The following is a 21,236-nucleotide window of genomic DNA, read 5'->3' on the forward strand; positions in this document are numbered from 1 at the left end:
ATGGAACATCATTAGTAATTTTTCCTGATTAAGATTAATTTTAAAATTTTGATGACGTGTTTTAAATAGGTTCATATCCAATCTGCATTTTGTTAGAATATATAACAAATTGGACCAGGCTATATTTCTAACAAAGACAAATCATTATTTCTTCTAGATTTTCCAGAACAAAAATTTTAAAAGAAATTCAAAAGACTTTGAAATAAGATTTAAACTGGATTCTACAGTTTTTCTAGATTTGCCAGATTAATTTTTTTTTTATTTTAATCATAATAAGTTTGAAGACAATTTTCACAAAGAAGCTAAAATTAAGAATTAAATTAAAATTGATTTATTATTCTTTACAATAAAAAAAAATACATCTACTTGAACATTGATTTAAATTGTCAGGAAAGAAGAGGAAGGAATTTAAAAGGTAACAAGCTATATGTTTGAAAATCCTACAATCATTTTTAAGGTTGTATTTTTTCTCTAAAATTGTCTTTCTGAAAGTTAAAAGAAGCAAAGTAAAAACATCAATTAATTTATTTAAACAAGTGAAGACCAAGTCTTTAAAATATTTACTTGCATTTTCTTGGGGTGGTATACCTCGGTTGGTAGAGTGGCCGTGCCAGCAATTTGAGTGGTTGCAGGTTCGATTCCCGCTTCCGCCATCCTAGTCACTGCTGTTGTGTCCTTGGGCAAGACACTTTACCCACGTGCTCCCAGTGCCACCCACACTGGTTTAAATGTAACTTAGATATTGGGTGTTACTATGTAAAGCGCTTTGAGTCATTAGAGAAAAGCGCTATATAAATATAATTCCCTTCAAATTCTATTTGAGTTTTGTCTCTCTTAGAATTAAAAAAGCGAGACCAGTTTGCCCTTTAAATAAATAAAATTTAAAAAATAGAGGCAGCTCACTGGTAAGTGCTGCTATTTGAGCTATTTTTAGAACAGGCCAGCGGGCGACTCATCTGGTCCTAACGGGCACCGCGTTGGTGAGCCCTGATTTATGCTAATGACGTCACAAAATGCACAACTGTATAAAGACAACTTTATTTTAAAGGCACACCCTAATAAAATAACACATTTAACGATGCTGAAATGTATTGAAACATTTTCTTTTCTTTTTATTCAACAACTAATGAAGCAAAAGAGCTGTGTGGCAAGCTGTTGCATTTCACATATTGTCCACCAAGGGCGCTGTTTTCTATCTGCTGACGCGTTCGTCGGCTTGATTGTATAGCGGCTGGCTAGCGCGATGCGGCTAAGCTAGCTGTCAGTCAGTCAGGCACCAGCGGCTCCCGCAGACGGTTTCAGCCACCGGATGTTCCCGGACGCACCTCGTCGCCGGCCGTCTTGACATTCCCCCCTCTACATTCCCGGACGAATTCGTGTCGACTGACCAGAGTCCGCGAATTCGCCTCCGCCTCCTCATCGAACCGTTCCTGTTTCGAGCTGCTTAGCTTGCCGGCCAAACGTGAGCGCACCGAGGAACCAGGAGGTGAGCGAGCCCACGAGCGAGGCCTCATGAGCGGCTGCCCAGTCAGGAAACACCGGGGTCGTGACGGAGGAGGGAGGCCTACTTGTGAAATAGTTTTTTTTAAAACAAACGAGTGTGATTTATTAAGCCTTCAAATAATAACTTCAATGGCGTTTGGTAATTTTTCAAGGAGGAAACGTGTGCAAGCCATTGAAATGAGGTAGCGAGCTACAATATCAAATCATACGTTAGCTAATTTGAGGGTTAGCTCGGCAGACTACTAATCTATTGCAGTGGTGCCCAACCACCGGGCCGCGGACCAATTGGTACCGGGCTGCACAAGAAATTGAATATAAATATATATATATTTTTAAATTATATTCAGATTCCAGTAAACACAGAATGAGGTGTTATACCTTTTGTGCGAAACACAAATGCATAAAGTTAAAGTACCAATGATAGTCACACGTACACTAGGTGTGGTGAAATGTGTCCTCTGCATTTGGCCCATCCCCTTGATCACCCTCTGGGAATTGAGGGGAGCAGTGGGCAGCAGCGGTGCCGCGCCCGGGAATCATCTATGGTGATTTAACCCCCAATTCCAACCCTTGATTCTGAGTGCATGTTTTTGGAAGTGGGAGGAAGCCGGATTACCCGGAGGCAACACTAAATTGGCCCTAGTGTTTGAATGTGAGTGTGAATGTTGTCTGTCTATCTGTGTTGGCCCTGCGATGTACCCCGCCTTCCGCCCGATTGTAGCTGAGATAGGCGCCAGCGCCCCCCGCGACCCCAAAAGGGAATAAGCGGTAGAAAATGGATGGATGGATGGATTCTGAGTGCCAAGCAGGGAGGTAATGGGTCCCAATTTTTTTTTTATAGTCTTTGGTATGACTCGGCCAGGGTTTGAACTCCCAACCTACCGATCTCAGGGCGGACACTCTAACCCAGGGGTAGGGAACCTATGGCTCTAGAGCCAGACGTGGCTCTTTTGATGACTGCATCTGGCTCTCGGATAAATCTGAGCTCACATTGCTTAACAGGATAAGTAATGAATAATTCCACTTGTAATCATAGTGTTAAACATAACGTTCAAAATATAAAATATTCTCATGCATTTTTATGTTCAAGAAGTTGCATTGATGGTAAGAAGTAATTTATTTATTATTGGTTAGTGTTGGGCTTACCCTCCTGGGGGGTTCTTCAGACCACCAAGCACTGACATGAGAGCCTGTTTTAGGGTTAAAATATTGGGGTTTTTTTTCAATTTGTCCCTCAGTTGCTTTCCAGCAATTGTCTTTTTCTCTCTGTCCTCACTCGCGCTCTGGCTCCAGCCCCAACCCTGTCTCTCCTCCTGGCTGCTGCTTATAACAGAGCGACAGATGTTTAGATAAAAAGGCCCAGGTGGGCCATCTACGCACCTGTCGCTGATTTCGAGGCCGGTCCTGGCAACATCCCGCTTTGCTGCAGGCCCGCAGGCCACGCCCCCTCCACAGTTAACTTCAGAATACCAATGTTAATACAAAGAATAAGAGACCTATTATACTCTGGAAATGTTGGTCTTACTTAAAAATGCACCCATTTAGTTGTGTTCAGTGTTAAAAAAAATATTATATGGCTCTTAGAGAAATACATTTTAAAATATTTGGCTTCTTGGCTCTCTCAGACAAAAAGGTTCCCGACCCCTGCTCTAACCACTAGGCCACTGAGTAGGTTAACACATTAAAATGACTAGTAAAACATTTAAAAACACGACAACCAACTTCTAAAACATTAAAAATGACTCTAAAACACATAAAATGACTCTGAAGAGATGCACAATGACATGTAAAACGAAAATTACTCCTAAAACACGTAATAAGACTCCTAAAACACATAATAAGACTCCTAAAACACATAAAGACTGCTAAAACACGTAAAAAGACTAAGCCAGTGGTGCCCAACCACCGATTGGCACCGGGCCGCACAACAAATTAATCAAAAAAATATTTATTTATTTATTTTTAAATTATATTCAGATTCCAGAAAACACAGAGTGAGATGTTCTACCTCTTGTGCGAAACACAAATGCATAAAATGACTTAACACATTAAAATGACTAGTAAAACATTTAAAAACACAGCAACCAACTTGTAAAACATTAAAAATGACTCTATAACACATAAAATGACTCCGAAGAGATGCACAGTGACATTTAAAACGTAAATTACTCCTAAAACACGTAATAAGACTCCTAAAACACATAATAAGACTCCTAAAACACATAAAATGACTCTTAAGAGATGCACATTGACATCTAAAACGTAAATTACTCCTAAAACACGTAATAAGACTCCTAAAACACATAAGACTCTTAAAACCCATAAATACTGCTAAAACACGTAAAAAAAAACCTCCTAAAACATGTAAAAAGACTACTAAAAACACGTAAAAAGACTCCTAAAACAAATTAAAAACAGAATGAGGTGTTTGCATTAAATCAATCATTAAATCAACATAAAAAACACAATATATAGATTATATATCGGTCCTTGAGACAAATGTTCAAGTGTTGCAGCTACAAAAAGGTTGGGGACCACTGGACTAAACCATTACAATAACAGCCCGAAACGGTAACTACGCAAAAAGAACATACATCGTGTAGAAAAGTAGAATACTTGCTAAATTAATTTAAATACGTGGTCCATGATGTGAATGGAGGTGCTTGGTTGTTGTAACTATGCTAACTGACCTGTTTAACGTTGCAATAAGATTAAAAAGCTTACTGGTCCCATTTTGTACAAAATAAAACAAGGGCGTTTTTCCCAAATGCTTTACCAGACGTGGTGTTTGTAAATCCCAGTTGCGGGCAATGTTAAAGCGCCGCCTTGAACTGAAAGCCTAATTAAAGATGCCGGCTGTAATAAAGTTTTGACTGTGCAGAGCTCCACTGAAGGACCACACCCAAGATGTCCCTTCATCAGTTTCTGTTGGAGCCCATCACCTGCCATGCCTGGAACCGCGACAGGACACGTAAGACCCCCTTGTTTTTTTTGTCTTTTAACGACATCACGTCAGTCCAAGTCACCGTTCCCAAAAGGATGGGAACTGGTTTAGCTTGTTAACTTTTTCAGCCAACCCGTACCATGTTTTCACGCAGAGATCGCCATCAGTCCCAACAACCACGAAGTTCATATTTATAAGAAGAGCGGCAACCAGTGGGTCAAGACTCACGAGCTGAAGGAACACAACGGACACATTACAGGTACTCAATTACCGTATTTCCTTGAATTGCCGCTGGGGCGCTAATTAATTGAAAACCTCTTCTCACTCCTGCGCTTACCAAAGGCATGCGGTAAAAGTAAGCATGCGCTAATTATTTTAAAACCTCTTCTCACTCCGGCACATACCAAAGGAATGCAGTGCAAATTTAAGTGTGATGTAAGGATACCATCATGAAAAGCACATTTAATAAAAAAAAACAACGTTATTATGGTCATACCTTTACTTATGAATATAGTCCATGCCAGCTCCTTCGATCAAAAGCATCGCTATCTTGTTTATAGAAGTATTCCTTATCTTTCTTCAGTTTTAAAAGTCTCTCTGTCTTGATGGAGATCTTCCTCCAGCACATATCACTTCACTCATTTCACTTCTGCAGCCGAGTAGTCGCAAGAAGGCTCACTAGCGCCCTCTATCACCAGGAGGCGTGAGTCATTTAATGACTCATATTTGACAGACGCAGCTACGGTATTGTGACGGTCTCAAGCCGTCGTCTTGCGGGTTCCCAGGACCACCAAGTAAGGACGTGGCTTGAGCAGTTTGACTTTGTTTATTTTTCAATAAAACCTCAGTCCAGGTCGCTCTTCCGCTTCTCCTCTTCACTCGCTTGCCATCTCCTCGCCACCATCTTGGGCCCTGTCGGACCGTTGGCTCCACAGGTATATTAATAAAACATAGCTGCTTACTGTTCTTTTTAGCATACGGTATTCAATAGCTTGGACCTTAAATCCTACTGAATAGCTCTTAATCTTCTTCCTTTTATGCGGTTTCAAATTACCGGTATTGAAATCAGCCTCCTCCATTTTGAAAATGATGACAGGGGAAGTGTCACTCGTGACGTCACGAGTTTGACCCGGCGGTAATACTAAGCATGCGCTAATTATTTTGGGAAGCGAGTTTGACCCGGCAGTAATTCAAGCCAAGTGCATACTATATGCCCTGTTGCAATTTAAGGAAATACGGTACTCAATTAGAGGGGAATTTGACTTTTCTGGACTTGTTCCTATCATTCATAATCCTTATGTAAGACAGGCACACGTTTTTATTTTCTTATGCATTCAAACTCGTAAGTAAGTGCGAGCAAAATTCAGTTAAATGGTAAATGTGTTATACTTGTAAAGCGCTTTTCTACCTTCAAGGTACTCAAAGCGCTTTCACACTATTTCCACATTCACACACACATTCGCACACTGATGGTGGGAGCTGCCATGCAAGGCACTATCCACGACACATCAGGAGCAATGGTGAAGTGTCTTGCTCAAGGACACAACGGACGTGACGAGGTTGGTAGAAGGTGGGGATCGAACCAGGAACCCTCAGGTTGCTGGCACGGCCACTCTCCCAACCGCGCCACCCCGACCCCGGTTGACAGCGAAGCCAATTGTAGTCGCTCTATTCTGCCTATAAAGCGCTCTCAAAAACATTGAAACACCTCCATCAACATTGTGTATATGCATTCTCTAAATATATATATATATATATATATATATATATATATATATATATATATATATATATATATATATATATATATATATATATATATATATATATAAAATGTAACAGGCACATTCACAATAACATGAAATATTTTAATAGTTTGCTTACTTTAACCATACAGCGGCGTATCAATTTCACAGACGCATCACAAGGCTCGATTTTCCCTTCAACAACAGCCAAAAGTAATCATGCAGACTTCCTGAGAGCTAACGATTACTTTTGAGACAAATGATAATCAGAACCTTATATTTCTGAGCCCGAATATAAGGAGGATGAGGTACAAGTTTTAGAAGCTGTGTGCTAAACAGATCTTGCTCTAGCCAAACTCTCAGCAGTATTGCTAAGTGCTGAACAATAAATCCAAACTATGAACATAATAAAACAATCACTTACTGTACAATGTCTGCTCTCACCGGGAGGCTGACTGATGGCGTGTTTATATTCTACAGTTTAAATGAATGTTTAATCACAATCCAACCAGAGGTTTAAAAAAAAAAAAAAAAAAAGTGTTCGCAAACTAGCGTTTTTTCCATGTCTTGACCACAACCTTATACTATCCAAGTGAGAGGCATAATTTATAATCTAGATTCGAAGGGGAAATTGACTTTTTCGGGAAATTTTGCCTTTTCACTAGCCTTTTGAGAGACAAGAAGGCAAAGGGTTTGATTTTTTTTTTTCCAACATGTAAAAATCTGCTCATTCATGGTGGCTGGCAACACAGCTTATGTTATCCATCCATCCATTTTCTACCGCTTATTCTCTTTAACGACGCAATAATTTCTACCTCTAATTCACTAAAAAAAAACAGTCAAAAACCATCAGTAATACTTTATTTGCGTTCCGCAACCTGTATAATAACCAAGATGTAGTAACATTGTTATTGTCAATCAATCAATCAATGTTTATTTATATAGCCCCAAATCACAAATGTCTCAAAGGACTGCACAAATCATTACGACTACAACATCCTCGGAAGAACCCACAAAAGGGCAAGGAAAACTCACACCCAGTGGGCAGGGAGAATTCACATCCAGTGGGACGCCAGTAAGAGCGAACACTGATTAACTCTTTTTGTAGCGTACTAACACATCCGCATGCTTCATTATTAGCCGTAAAAGCTAACAACGAAATTAGATAACGACAACATGAAACGCATTGGAGTTTGTAATGCACAACACTACGATAAGACACCAATCTGTGCTGAGTGAAAAACTTGAACAATCATATTACAGTATCTGTAACGTATTAGCTTTCATTTCATGTTTTGTTTGTACACAGCTGTGCTTGTGTCATGATCAATATGGAGTGTGACTCACTTAATGGACAGTTGTGTGTTTGGTCCAGCTGCCGCAGACATTTTTTCAAGTTGATTTGGGTATGCACTCCATTTATGTCAAAATAGCTTGGCTCCAAGTTACAAATTTACAGCTTCATGTCTCTTTCACGTCACTCTCCGATCCCACACATCCACTACACCTGCTGTCCATGCGTATGCCCTCAGGGGGGCGCTACAGATCACTGCCAGCCAAGTCTACAAGATTCTCAAACAGTTTTATTTCCTCTGCCATAAGGACACTCAATAGAACTTCTGACTAATTGCGCTGTAATCTTGAATGCTTTTCTGTGGTTTTTGTGTGTTTTATGTTTATCTAATTTACTGTAACTGCACAGTAGAAGTGAGCTATCAAAGCTGGCGGTACTGCATCAAAAAGCGACATCAGTGTGTCAAGGATATCACCACATGGGCTCAGGAACACTTCAGAAAACTACTGTCAGTAAATACAGTTTGTCGCTACATCTATAAGTGCAAGTTAAAACTTTACTATCCAAACCGAAAGCCATTTATCAACAACACCTAAAAACGCTGGGCCCGAGCTCATCTAAGATGGAGTGATGTAAAGGGGAAAAGTGTTCTGTGGTCTGACAAGTCCATCCATCCATTTTCTACCGCTTATTCCCTTTCGGGGTCGCGGGGGGGCGCTGGCGCCTATCTCAGCTACAATCCACATTTTTAATTGTTTTTGGAAACTGTGGACGTTGTGTCCTCCAGACCAAAGAGGAATAGAACCATCCGGATTGTTAAAGGCATAAAGTACAAAAGCCAGGATCTGTGATGGTATGTGGGTGTATTAGTGTCCAAAGCATGGGTAACTTACACATCTGTGAAGGCACCATTAATGCTGAAAGGTACATACAGGTTTTGGAGCAACATATGTTGTCATCCAAGCAACATATTTTTCATGTACGCCCCTGCTTATTACAGCAAGAATTCTCATTCTGCACTTGTTACAACAGCGTGGCTTTGTAGTAAAACAGTGCAGGTACTAGACTGGCCTGTCAGTAGTCTAGACCTGTCTCCCATTGAAAATGTATGGCGCATTATGAAGTATAAAATACCACAAGGGAGACCCTGGACTGTTGAACAACTTAAGCTGTATATCAAAAAAGAATGGGAAAGAATTCCACCTGAAAAGCTTCAAAAATTGGTCGTCTCAGTCCCTAAATGTTTACTGAGTGTTGTTAAAAGGAAAGGCCATGTAACACAGTGGTAAAAATGCCCCTGTGCCAACTTTTTTGCAATGTGTTGCTGCTATTAAATTCTAAATTAATGATTATTTGCATAAAAAAAAAATTGTTTCTCAGTTTGAACATTAAATATCTTGTCTGTATATAAAACGTTGGAGGGCTTTGAAGGCAACAACGGTGACTTCCATTCGCCGCAGTTTTCAAGCTTTTTTTAATTATTTTTTTATTAACGCTCTCCCCAGGCACCTCAGAGATGCCCCCTACCTCCCTACTTTCAAAACCACCCTAAAAGCTCACCTCTTCACTCTAGCCTTTTCAAACTGCCCCTGCCCCTAGTGTTTCTTTATTCTTTTTCTTTTTTTCTTTTCTTGCTTGCTTATCTTAGTTTTCTATTTCTAATTTGTTTTATCCTCCCTTCTCCCCCAGCCCACCTCCCTCACACACACATGTAAAGCGACTTTGGGTACTTAGAAAAGCGCTATATAAATCCCATGTATTATTATTATTATCATTATTATTATCTTTAAAATCTTATAAAAATAAAAGACGTGTTCTTGTCTCTCATGATTGTGAATGATGAGCCAAATTCCAAAAAAGGTGCAGCTGCCCTTTAACTTTCACCAGCTCAGTGACAATGCAGCTGCAGTAGTCAATTTCAATATAGCAGCATAAGCTTCTTAGCGCGCTTCGATCACTGTGCCACTATAAATAGTTTGCGTTAGCGCTTACAATAACAATACAGTGAGAACTTGGTAAATATTCATGTTACGAAATGTAAATGGTGTATTGTTGGCATTTTTTAGATTATTTTTTTATCCAAGCTTTATGAGCTCAATAATGTATTCCCACTATCTGCATTATTAGCCTTCTGGTACTTGTCGTATTTCATCACTTAGAATGCAAAAAGAAAAGAAAAATATGTGCTTTTGGATTGTGAAAAGTAGGCAAAATAAAATAAAAAAGTGCATTTCCCCTTTAGGGATACTAATGTGGCCTGTTTAAATCATAGCAAAAAAAAAAATAATGACGGAAAACCTGATCCTGTGGTTCTCTTCCCAGGCATTGATTGGGCCCCAAAGAGTGACCGCATAGTGACGTGTGGAGCGGACCGCAACGCCTATGTGTGGTCTCAGAAGGAAGGCGTGTGGAAGCCCACGCTGGTCATTCTCAGGATCAACAGAGCTGCCACCTTCGTCAAGTGGTCCCCACTGGAGAACAAGTTTGCGGTCGGCAGCGGCGCCCGGCTCATCTCCGTTTGCTACTTTGAGTCGGAGAACGACTGGTAAGATTATTGAGATGTATTTTTTTCTAAACGGTGCGTTTAAATGAGGTCTGTAGTCAATTTGACTCTATGAACTTTTTACAATTATTAAAACAAAATGTTTGTTTTTTTCTCTGCGTCAGGTGGGTTAGCAAGCACATCAAGAAGCCAGTCCGCTCCACTATCCTCAGTCTGGACTGGCACCCCAACAACGTGCTGCTGGCCGCTGGATCGTGTGACTTCAAATGCAGGTGACTGTCTTAGTCTACAATGAAGGAGACTTGGTACTGGCATTTAAATAAACATCTTATTTTTATTCGGAGATCCATGATGAATTGTTTGTTTTCATACAAATTATTTGAGGCCGGAAAATACTAGAAGAGATCAGGGTTTCCCCTACATTGTTACTATACATGTGGCGCTAAGGGCGTGGTCAGCATGACATCATCATCTATGATGTCATGATAATTTTGATTTGCATCTATTTTCTTTAAAAGGCTTAACAAATATTTCATGTATATTTAAAAAAAGCCCTGCGATGAGGTCGCGACTTGTCCAGGGTGTACGGCGCCTTCCGCCCGATTGTAGCTGAGATAGGCACCAGCGACCCCCAGGGGAATAAGTGGTAGAAAATGGATGGATGGATGGATATTTAAAAACAAATGTGTTATTAGTTATCAATAACAAGGGAATAGCGAAAAAGTAGGCGCTTAATTACTATAATTAAATTGTTTTAATTTATTTATTTTTTTTCCCCCTTGGCCTCAGTCTGCACCCCCCTCTCCAGGGCCCAGGCTAAGACCGATTTTTATTTTATTTTATTTTATTTTAATCTTCAATTTTTTTTCTCTCATTCTCCCACCTTGTTTACCTGTATCTCATCTTTTTTGTAAGGGGCGCTGGAAGCCGACAGACCCGCCAGCGATCCTGTTCTGTCTCCCTGTAATGTTTGTCTGATCTTGAATAGGATTGTGGTGAAAATTTTAATTTTCCTTAAGGAACTCTCCTGACGGAATGAATAAAGTACTATCTCGGCATAGCTCGGTTGGTAGAGTGGCCGTGCCAGCAACTTGAGGGTTGCAGGTTCGATTCCCGCTTGTGCCATCCTAGTCACTGCCGTTGTGTCCTTGGGCAAGACACTTTACCCACCTGCTCCCAGTGCCACCCACACTGGTTTACATGTAACTTAGATATTGGGTGTCACTATGTAAAGCGCTTTGAGTCACTTGAGAAAAGCGCTATATAAATATAATTCACTTCACTTCATCTAATCTAATCTAACTACAGCATTGGATTACAATGGCTGACTCGCGCAAAGATCGAGTACATTTCTACCATATATGTATAAATGCACTAATCTCACACTTTGAAAAAAATATATCATTTGGACAAAATCCAAACTGCTCATTTGAAGGAAGGCAAGATTATTTTATGAATATCTCCTCCATGGTTTGAGTTCAGATTTTGGGGATTTATGCAGATCCGTAACAGTACGTAGCAATAGGTAAGAACGTTGGTTTTGCACGTTTTCATTTTTTATTAAAAGAAAAACTATAAAATTAATTAATTTTTAAAACTGAGACACACTAATTTTTTATGTAGAATATATATCAGAGTACATATTTAATGACCACATACCATACACCCCCCCCCCCCCCCCCCCCACACACACACACATTTCTATTACATACAGTATAAGATGTCCAGGTCCACTGGACCCGGGGCTAGTAGAAGTGTGGAAATTGATGTTCTGTGTACCACACACACACACAGCAGGCCTAGACAGGAGGAGGACAGAGTGTAGGTACACAGAACATCAGAGGGTTAAATGTGCGAGAAACGGAGAGCAGACATTGTTGACAAACAATGTTGCAAGCTGGTGTGGGAACCGCAGGTGCAGAAACACAAAAGAAAAATACCTGAGGGATGCAGAAACTGGCACAGAAATCTTCCACGCAACGTTCATATTGTTGTTACTCAGCCAGCGTTTGTCGGTTCGATGGACTCGTTGCATTTTGTGGCTTTTTAATGCCGCTTAACCAAACACTTTTATGTTAAAATACTGAACAGATGTTTATTGGGATAAGGTAAACATCTGTTCAGTATTTTAACATAAAAGTGTTTGATTGTGAGGCATTAAAAGCCACAAAATCATTAGACCCTCAAACACTGGCTGAGTAACAACAATATGAACATTACACAAGGGTTAAGTGCCATTAATCAAATAATTGTATGAAATAGGGTCATTTGCCTATGGTAACAAGCCGTACTCTTGAGTCTTTTACCGCTACTGTTCCCGCTTATAAAAGTGCATAAACTGTTATGTTTTGTCTCTCGGCTTACAGGAAACCCTTTTGAGGTGGAAAACTAGTTAGGCCTGAAATAACGTGACTTTGCTGGTTACTGTGAAATCTGTAATGCCTCCAAATGTTAGATTAGTAATGGAAATATTTCTGGTTTCCGTGCTCCCATCCCCCCTTGTCTTTTGGTCCTCCAGGGTGTTCTCAGCCTACATTAAGGAGGTGGAAGAGAAGCCAGGCCCCACACCCTGGGGCAACAAAATGCCCTTTGGAGCCGTGCTAGCAGAGTTCGGAGGAGCAGGTCTGGAACTGAATGTTGTTTTTTTGTGTGGCTTAAACAGGCCACTAAACCCGCTCTGCTTGTCTGTCCACTTAGGAGGAGGGGGTTGGGTCCACTCAGTCTCCTTCTCGGCATCTGGCAATCGCCTGGCGTGGGTCAGCCATGACAGCACAGTCACTGTGGTTGACAGCTCCAAGACTTCCACGTATGTTTCCATCTCTTGATCCTGTTTGTAATTAGTACAATATTATTATTTTATTACTACTAACAGATCTGCTGTGAGGGATGAATTGTGTTTGCAAGCAGCCGAGGAGTTTATGCGAGGTGAATCTGGTTATCAAAAATGGCTCCCCTATTTTACTATTTTCAAGTCCCAAACATTCATTAACATCAAAACAAGAATTAACCACATTTTGATATTTTGCTTCCTGCGTAGGTTTTATTTCATAATGATAAAATATGTTTGCCCATACTTTCAACTTGATACCGATACTCGGCAAAATATTCAATAATGTACACAACGGTACACAAAAATTTTGGTTCGGTACGTACCTCGGTTCAGCGGTCACGGTTCGGTTCATTTTCGGTACAGTAAGAAAACAATAAAAAAATAAATTTTTTGGTTATTTATTTACCAAATTTGCGAAATCTTACATCAAAAATATTTTTCTTAGTGGAATATTTGATGTAAAGTAATCGGAACCTTGGATAGGTCAATTATTCATAGGGCTGGGCGATATGACTAAAAAATGTATCACGATATAAGTGTTTCATATCAGTCGATATCGATAATTGATAAAAAAAAACAACAATTACCTATTCTAAATAAAGACCAGGAGAAAAAAGGCTGAATTTAAATACTTTTATTTTAAATGTAACCTTTAGAACGAGGTCAGCATTAAGAAAAACAGTCAAATAAATGAAAATACTGGTCGATGTGCAAATATTGACATTAAATAAATGCTTACCCAGACTTCTCAACTATGCTGAGCGGTAGCATGTCCTTCGCTAATTGATACACCACTGCATCCGTTATTTCTTTATAACGTTTTGAATTTTTGTCGCATGGCACTGCTGCCGAGTACCTCTCGATGGTGGTCCGTTGTTGCCGCTTTAGTGCTGTTCCACTTGCACCGGCTGATGTTGTGGCTGTTTGCTGCTGTACTCCAGCGGGTGAGAGCGGCTCACGTGGTAAAATAGGTTTGTCGTGTTCCCAGACTTGGTCGGGACGACGACCTTGCAAAGTTTGCAGACAGTATTACTCTGATTCGTATCGGACTTAAAAAATCCAAAATACTGCCAAACTGGTGACGTGACGTTTCCTTTTTTATTTACAATTTCCTCTCGTGCTGCCGCGCTCATATATATTCCCATTTCGTTGATTAAAGTGGACCCCGACTTAAACAAGTTGAAAAACTTATTGGGGTGTTACCATTTAGTGGTCAATTATACGGAATATGTACTGAACTGTGCAATCTACTAATAAAAGTATCAATCAATCGTTGCTTCTTTTTTTTTCCTGTTAGCATTTCCCAGAATGCCTTGCGGTACGTGATAGGTCGAGAGGCTAAAGCCCTTCCTTTGCCTACACCCCTCAGAATGCCGTGCGGTTCCGGCTCTGCGTTTCTTACTATTTTTTTCTAACAGAACTCAGTGAAATTATCGAACGTTCTATCGACCCCATTTTCTATTGATATCGATCACATGTCTATCGCGATATATTTTCTTATTGTTTTATCGCCCAGCCCTAATTATTCATAATAACATTGATTTTGATTCAATATTATCTTTTGAGCAATGACAGTTTGAAAGAAAAAACCCCAGCTTTGTTTTATTATTCAACAATGCAACTTTTTCTAAATTACATTTAACCTTTAAGCTTTTTTATTTAACTTTTGTTTGTTTTTGTTTATTTGAATAGTATTTTTAGAATGTGCCGTGGGCCTTTAAAACATTAGCTGTGGGCCGCAAATAGCTTCCGGGGCACACTTTTGACACCCCTGCTATAGATAATAAAAAATAAAATCTGACAAATCTATGGGTAAAAAGCAGAGCCTGGCGACGCATGCGCGTTTATCATAACTCTGTCTCTGCTCCTTCCTCAAGAATGCTGCTTCGTGCACAATTTGTTTAGTTTTTAACCCCTTCTCAACCCTGAACGTACATTGAAAATACACGCAACCCTAACTTAAAATGCCGGACATTTGAGGCATTCAAAAAACTCCACCCGGACAGCCCCGCAAAAGAGGACATATCCGGTGGAAAGAGAAAGTATGGTCAGTATCGTAGCCTTGTCGCTGCTAGCATGCCGTATGTTGTGCCTCGGTGTGCATTGTTTACACAACGTGCGGTACGCTACTTAATATGTCTGTGTGGAAACCCGTTCAGGAACACTTCCGAACCAAACCCCCAGTACCGAAATAGTTCAATACAAATACACGTACCGTTACACCCCTAATGTACACCATTTTTGTTCAATCAATGTTTATTTATATAGCCCTAAATGACAAATGTCTCAAAGGACTGTACAAACCATTACGACTACAACATCCTCGGAAGAAACCACAAAAGGGCAAGGAAAACTCACACCCAGTGGGCAGGGAGAATTCACATCCAGTGGGACGACAGTGACAATGCTGACTATGAGAAACCTTGGAGCGGACATCAGAAATTATCTCAATGCACTTTGCAATGGAGATCTAGAACCATGTGCATCAGACTTAACACTTCAGTCATCGACATGTACACTTATGTAAACGTATTACACTCTCATTTTCTATTAACATAAAAGATGCACATGTCAGTTTTCACTTTAACCTGACCGCAGCTTTTAACTGCTAGCTTTAGCTAACTGCTAATAATAAGACAAACACATTAGTTGTAAGAAACGGAAGATTTACTCAGCAGTAGAAATTAATTGTAACAGCCATGATATCGATCTTTATGATGCTTTGCCAAATGTGACATATTCCTTGATCTCATGTCCACCGTGTTTGTTTGCACTGCCTAAAGGACACTCTTTGAACTTCAATGTCCGTTTGCCTTAAAGGCAAAGTACTCCCAAACTTAAAGTGGTCGCTCTGGCTATGCAGCTCTGTTATTATTTTTGCACTACTTACATAACATAGCGGTGAGAGGGATATTCTTATGGTACCTCGCTGCTGCTGTTGGAGAGAAAGCGGGGCCAGGGTGGTTTTGTAGTATCGATATGTTTTCAAATGAGTATTGTATCCGGATACAATGTTTTAGCCTCGATGCTTTTGACAACTCGAATTGAAACGAGGAATCAACAAGTCATTATGGATTGGCAACCATAATTTGTCATTTAGCCCTTACTAATAAAATATAATTATTTATATTCAACTTGTTTTCACAGTCCTTTACTGCTCTTTGGGCTATTTCCAATACGACAGTTGCCTTTGTTTTAGCTCACATAGACTGCATGTACACAAAAACACAAAACAGCACAGCTAAACAATTTTTATTTTATTTATTTATTTATTTTTTTAAACCTTCTTTTTTTATTTTTAAATAATCAATTTTTTTATTGAAAACAGTTAAGTCATATTCATCATCATTTAGTTCCATTTATCGCTTAAGGTTGGATGTCATGGTTTGCCAGTAGCACCGGTTTTGAGCTGTTGTTTTACAGTCCTGATAGCATTTATTATGCCATGTTGTGATGTTATCAATCCATCCGTGTCTTGGACTTCCTATTTTCACTTTCCCTTCTATTTTCCCATCTAGAAGTTGAGTTTCAAACAGATTGTCGGATTGTGCGCCCAAAGAACATGTCTTTTCTTTCCTTAATGTTGATTAAGCGTTTTCTGTTGGTTTACCATTGATTGTACTTCTTTATTGTTTTTTCTTTGTTTCCAGGAGACTTTTATTATCTTATTTATATGCCATATCTCAAATAATTCCAACCTTTTTGCAATTGAGTTAGTTATTGTCCAGGTTTCAAATCCATACAACACATACTACTATTGTCCATTCACAACAACTTGTCCTGTATTAGCATGCTAATGTTTTATACCAGCATTTTTGCCAATTTTATTAATTTAAACCTAAATATCATGGTTTTTGATACTTGGCGCCATCTTAAAGTATGTTAACTTTTCCTACGTTAGCGTGTTATTACGCCAACATAAACATTTTATTTATTTACTGATTATTTTTATTATTTTTTGCATTAAATTTGGCATTTGGCCAGAGGTTCACAGCACAGAAAGTAGGCCCATCAAAATGTCCACGAAAATGTTCTTCTTACCGTATTTTTCGGAGTATAAGTCGCTCCGGAGTATAAGTCGCACCTGCCGAAAATACGTAATAAAGAAGGAAAAAAACATATATGAGTCGCACTTTAGTATAAGTCACATTTTTGGGGGTAATTTATTTGATGAAACCAAACACCAAGAATAGACATTAGAAAGGCAATTTAAAATAAATAAACAATATTGAACAACAGGCTGATTAAGTGTACGTTATATGATTCATAAATAACCAACTGAGAAGGTGCCTGCTATGTTAACGTAACATATTATGGTAAGAGTCATTCAAATAACTATAACATATAGAACATGCTATACGTTTACCAAACAATCTGTCACTCCTAATCGATAAATCCGATGAAATCCTATACGTCTAGTCTCTTACGTGAATGAGCTAAATAATATTTGATATTTTACGGTAATGTGCTAATAATTTCACACATAAGTCGCTCCTGAGTATAAGTCGCACCCCCGGCCAAACTATTAAAAAAACTGTGACTTATAGTCAGAAAAATACGGTACTATTCTTGTTACTGCTTTTTATTTTTTAATATTGTATTTGTATGTCTTCTCAATTGCTTTGTAAATGTATATTTTAAGTATTGTAAAGCTGGAATTGGGTTGGAGTTGAGTTTGCTCTATTTTCTTTTATTAGATTAACCTTAATTGTGACTTTTGTAAATAACATTTTAAAAATTACGGATAAAGTGCTGGCCCCGGGATGGACAGCTCCCCTGTGCATCGGTTGGGGACGTCTCTGCGCTGCTGACCTGTCTCCGCTCGGGATGGTCATCTGCTGGCCTCACTATGGACTGGACTTTCACTATTACGTTAGATTCATTATGAACTGGACTCTCACTATTATGTTAGATCCACTATGGACTGGACTCTCATAATATTATGCTAGATCCACTCGACGTCCATTGCACCGGTCGCCCTAGGGGGAGTCCCCACATCTGCGGTTCTCTCCAAGGTTTCTCATTGTACCATTGGGTTGAGTTTTTCCTTGCCTTGATATGGGATCTGAGCCGAGGATGCCGTTGTGGCTTGTGCAGCCCTTTGAGACACTCGTGGTTTAGGGTTTTATAAGCAAACATTGATTGATTGAAAAATATGTTTTAAAAATGTTTTTCAAGACCACTCTGCGCTTAAAAGTCGTACGTCAGCAGCCAAGAAGAGCTTTTGAAACTTGCGACCCGTTTTTGAAAAGCTTTCATTATAATTTAAAGAATCTGTTTTAATGGCGAATCGTGTTGAGTCTAATCAAATCGTGAGGTGCACAAATATTCCCACCTCTTGTCTCCACTGATACAGTCAAGCCTCCATGTTACTGCAGATCTATACAACCAACTGCATCGGCAAGCAGAGAGCTAGTTTTTGCAGTTTCGAGGTAGATTTGTGCTCAACTAGACGTAATAAAACATTTTTTTTTAAATGTAAGTGAAAGACAACCTGCTTTTTTTTTTTGACATGTTCATTTCCCTCACTGGATTAAAAAAAGGATATATTCGCAATGTCTGTGTAACCCAGTAAAAATAAAATGCAAACAGAAGTTGTAATTAGGGGTTTGGGAAAAAATCGATTCAAATATGAATCACAATTCTCACGTTGTGCGATTCAGAATCGATTCACATTTTGAAAAAAAAATTTTTTTAATTTTTTTAAATCAATCCAATACACAGCAATACCATAACAATGCAATCCAATTCCAAAACCAAACCTGACCCAACAACTCTCAGAACTGCAATAAACAGAACAATTGAGAGGAGACACAAACACGACACAGAACAAACCAAAAGTAGTGAAACAAAAAAGAATATTATTAACAACAGTATCAATATTAGTTATAATTTCAGCATAGCAGTGATTAAAAATCCCTCATTGACATTATCATTAGACATTTATAAAAATAAAAAAAAGAACAATAGTGTCACAGTGGCTTACACTTGGATCGCATCTCATAAGCTTGACAACACACTGTGTCCAATGTTTTCACAAAGCTAAAATAAGTCATATTTTTGGTTCGTTTAATAGTTGAAACAGATTTACATTATTGCAATCAGTTGATAAAACATTGTCCTTTACAATTATAAAATATTTTTTTAAAAAGCCACTACTCTGCTAGCATGTCAGCAGACTGGGGTAGACCCTGCTGAAATCCTTTGTATTGAATGAATACAGAATTGCGTTGAATCGAAAATTTTTTATTTATAATCGAATCGCGACCCAAGAATCGATATTGAATCGAATCGTGGCCCTAGTTGTAATAGAAATAAAATGCTATTCCTTTTTGTCTTGCAGTCCTTTGCAGTTGAAGACGGAGTTCCTTCCTCTCCTCAGCGTCCTGTTTGTGTCTGAGAACAGTCTGGTAGCAGCGGTAAGGTCCACACGCGCGTGCTCGTCCACGCGAGGGCCACGTTTGAAATATGTCCGTGCGACCTGCAGGGCCACGACTGCTGCCCCATGCTGTTCCGCTGCGACGAGAGCGGGGCGCTGACCTTCATGTCCAAGCTGGACCTCCCCAAGCAGAGCATCCAGAGGAACATCTCGGCCATGGAGCGCTTCCGGAACATGGACAAGAGGGCCACCACCGAGGACCGCAACACCGCGCTGGACACGCTGCACCAGAACAGCATCACGTAGGTCACGCTCGACCACCTGCTGGTGTGTGTGCGTGTGTTATGTTTTTAAAGCCTTTCCGGTTGTGTTATTGTGTTCCTCAGCCAAGTGTCTATATACGAGGGAGACAAAAGGGATTGTCGCAAGTTCTGCACCACAGGCATTGATGGAGCCATGACTATTTGGGACATTAAGGTACACGTCAACACTAATACACTTTCACTCACACTCTTTCATTGTCTTCTCCATTTTCTCCTCTCCAGAGTCTAGAAGCTTCTATTCAGGGTCTCCGCATCATGTGAAGAAATCTTACGAATGAAAAACGAGAAGAGACGCCGCGACCCTCACCCCCCAGCCCCCACCACCTCTTGCGGCGCAGCCAGTAACACGCAATTTATCGAGTGTCTGCTGAAGCACTGATCAGACCAAAACACTCTCCTGCGGGGGTGTCAGTACACACATACACACTCACCTGCACACACACACACACACACGCACGCACAGAACTGAAGTGTGACATCACTGTTGATTTTCTTTTCTTACTGTTGTTTGGTTTTAAGACGAAAGTGAAGCCCGGGTTGTCAAAAAGCGGGAGGAGCCTCTGACGCGTATTAAAACGTGACTTGTGCGTTTTTATGTTCTCTAACCTCGAGTACCAAAAGCTCAACACTAAGCGGTGCGTTTTATCAAAAAAAGCAGACTGAATTATCACCTCAATGTGAATATATCAGCGTGTCGTAGTCGGGTGGTGAAGTCACAGTTAGGAGTCCAGGCCCGCCGAGGTCACGGAGGTTCTCTCGTCATGTCGCGACTGGCTGTCGGAACAGGCGCACGGCGCCGCAGCCTTACAGCGCACTGTAGCTACCACGCTAAGACCACACAAGATGGAGGATTTCTATGTAACCGAGGTGGACGTTAAATAAAGATGAGATACATTTGCAGAACACAATGCACCTTGACTGATGTCTTTCTTCTTTGCTTGTGTTACCAATAATGATGATGATGATGCTGTTGGCTCTTGCGATTCCTCACTGACTACATTTTCTTTTCCAGGGGTTCGCTGTTAGGACGCACGAAGACGGTGTCCTACTGGAGTGGAACGTTTAGCAGCGGAACATGTGAGTCACAAAAGGACCAAAAAAAAAAAAGGTGTCTTGAGTCGCGTTTAAATGGGCAGCAATGGGAATGAATCATATTGTTCATGTGTTATGACTAAGTGAAGGAAGCCTAACCTCATGTCATGACATTCTACATAAAAAGGGGTAGAAAAGCGCTATACAAGTACAACGCATTTACCATTAACATGCAGGGGCTTCACGGTGGAAGAGGGGTTAGTGCGTCTGCCTCACAATACGAAGGTACTGCAGTCCTGGGTTCAAATCCAGGCTCGGGATCTTTCTGTGTGGAGTTTGCATGTTCTCCCCGTGAATGCGTGGGTTCCCTCCGGGTACTCCGGCTTCCTCCCACTTCCAAAGACATGCACCTGGGGATAGGTTGATTGGCAACACTATATTGGCCCTAGTGTGTGAATGTGAGTGTGAATGTTGTCTGTCTCTCTGTGTAGGCCCTGCGATGAGGTGGCGACTTGTCCAGGGTGTACCCCGCCTTCCGCCCGATTGTAGCTGAGATAGGCGCCAGCGACCCCGAAAGGGAATAAGCGGTAGTAAAATGGATGGATACAGCTACGCTCCCTAGTGGCTGTGACCGTTGTAGTTCAGTGTTCAGTCTGGATGCTGCAGCATTCTCTATAACAGTG

General features: G+C 40.2%; 1 protein-coding gene across 2 annotated transcripts; it reads left to right on the forward strand.

The window, feature by feature from the left end:
- Positions 1-1,215: 1,215 nt before the first annotated feature.
- Positions 1,216-20,429, forward strand: LOC133560984 (actin-related protein 2/3 complex subunit 1A). Of its 2 annotated transcripts, XM_061914085.1 has the most exons (11): positions 1,218-1,486; positions 4,385-4,474; positions 4,602-4,706; positions 9,809-10,031; positions 10,154-10,261; positions 12,508-12,611; positions 12,687-12,795; positions 19,163-19,238; positions 19,307-19,500; positions 19,585-19,675; positions 19,744-20,429. In XM_061914085.1, the coding sequence occupies exons 2-11, from the start codon at positions 4,411-4,413 to the stop codon at positions 19,780-19,782; spliced, it is 1,113 nt and encodes a 370-aa protein (XP_061770069.1). In that variant the 5' UTR covers positions 1,218-1,486; positions 4,385-4,410; the 3' UTR covers positions 19,783-20,429. The 2 variants fall into 2 exon arrangements, with proteins under 2 accessions (XP_061770059.1, XP_061770069.1); XM_061914075.1 differs by having other exon boundaries at positions 1,216-1,486; positions 12,508-12,795.
- The last annotated feature ends 807 nt before the right edge of the window (positions 20,430-21,236 follow it).

This window comes from Nerophis ophidion, linkage group LG01 (genome assembly GCF_033978795.1).
Source record: "Nerophis ophidion isolate RoL-2023_Sa linkage group LG01, RoL_Noph_v1.0, whole genome shotgun sequence".
Lineage (NCBI taxonomy): Eukaryota > Metazoa > Chordata > Actinopteri > Syngnathiformes > Syngnathidae > Nerophis > Nerophis ophidion.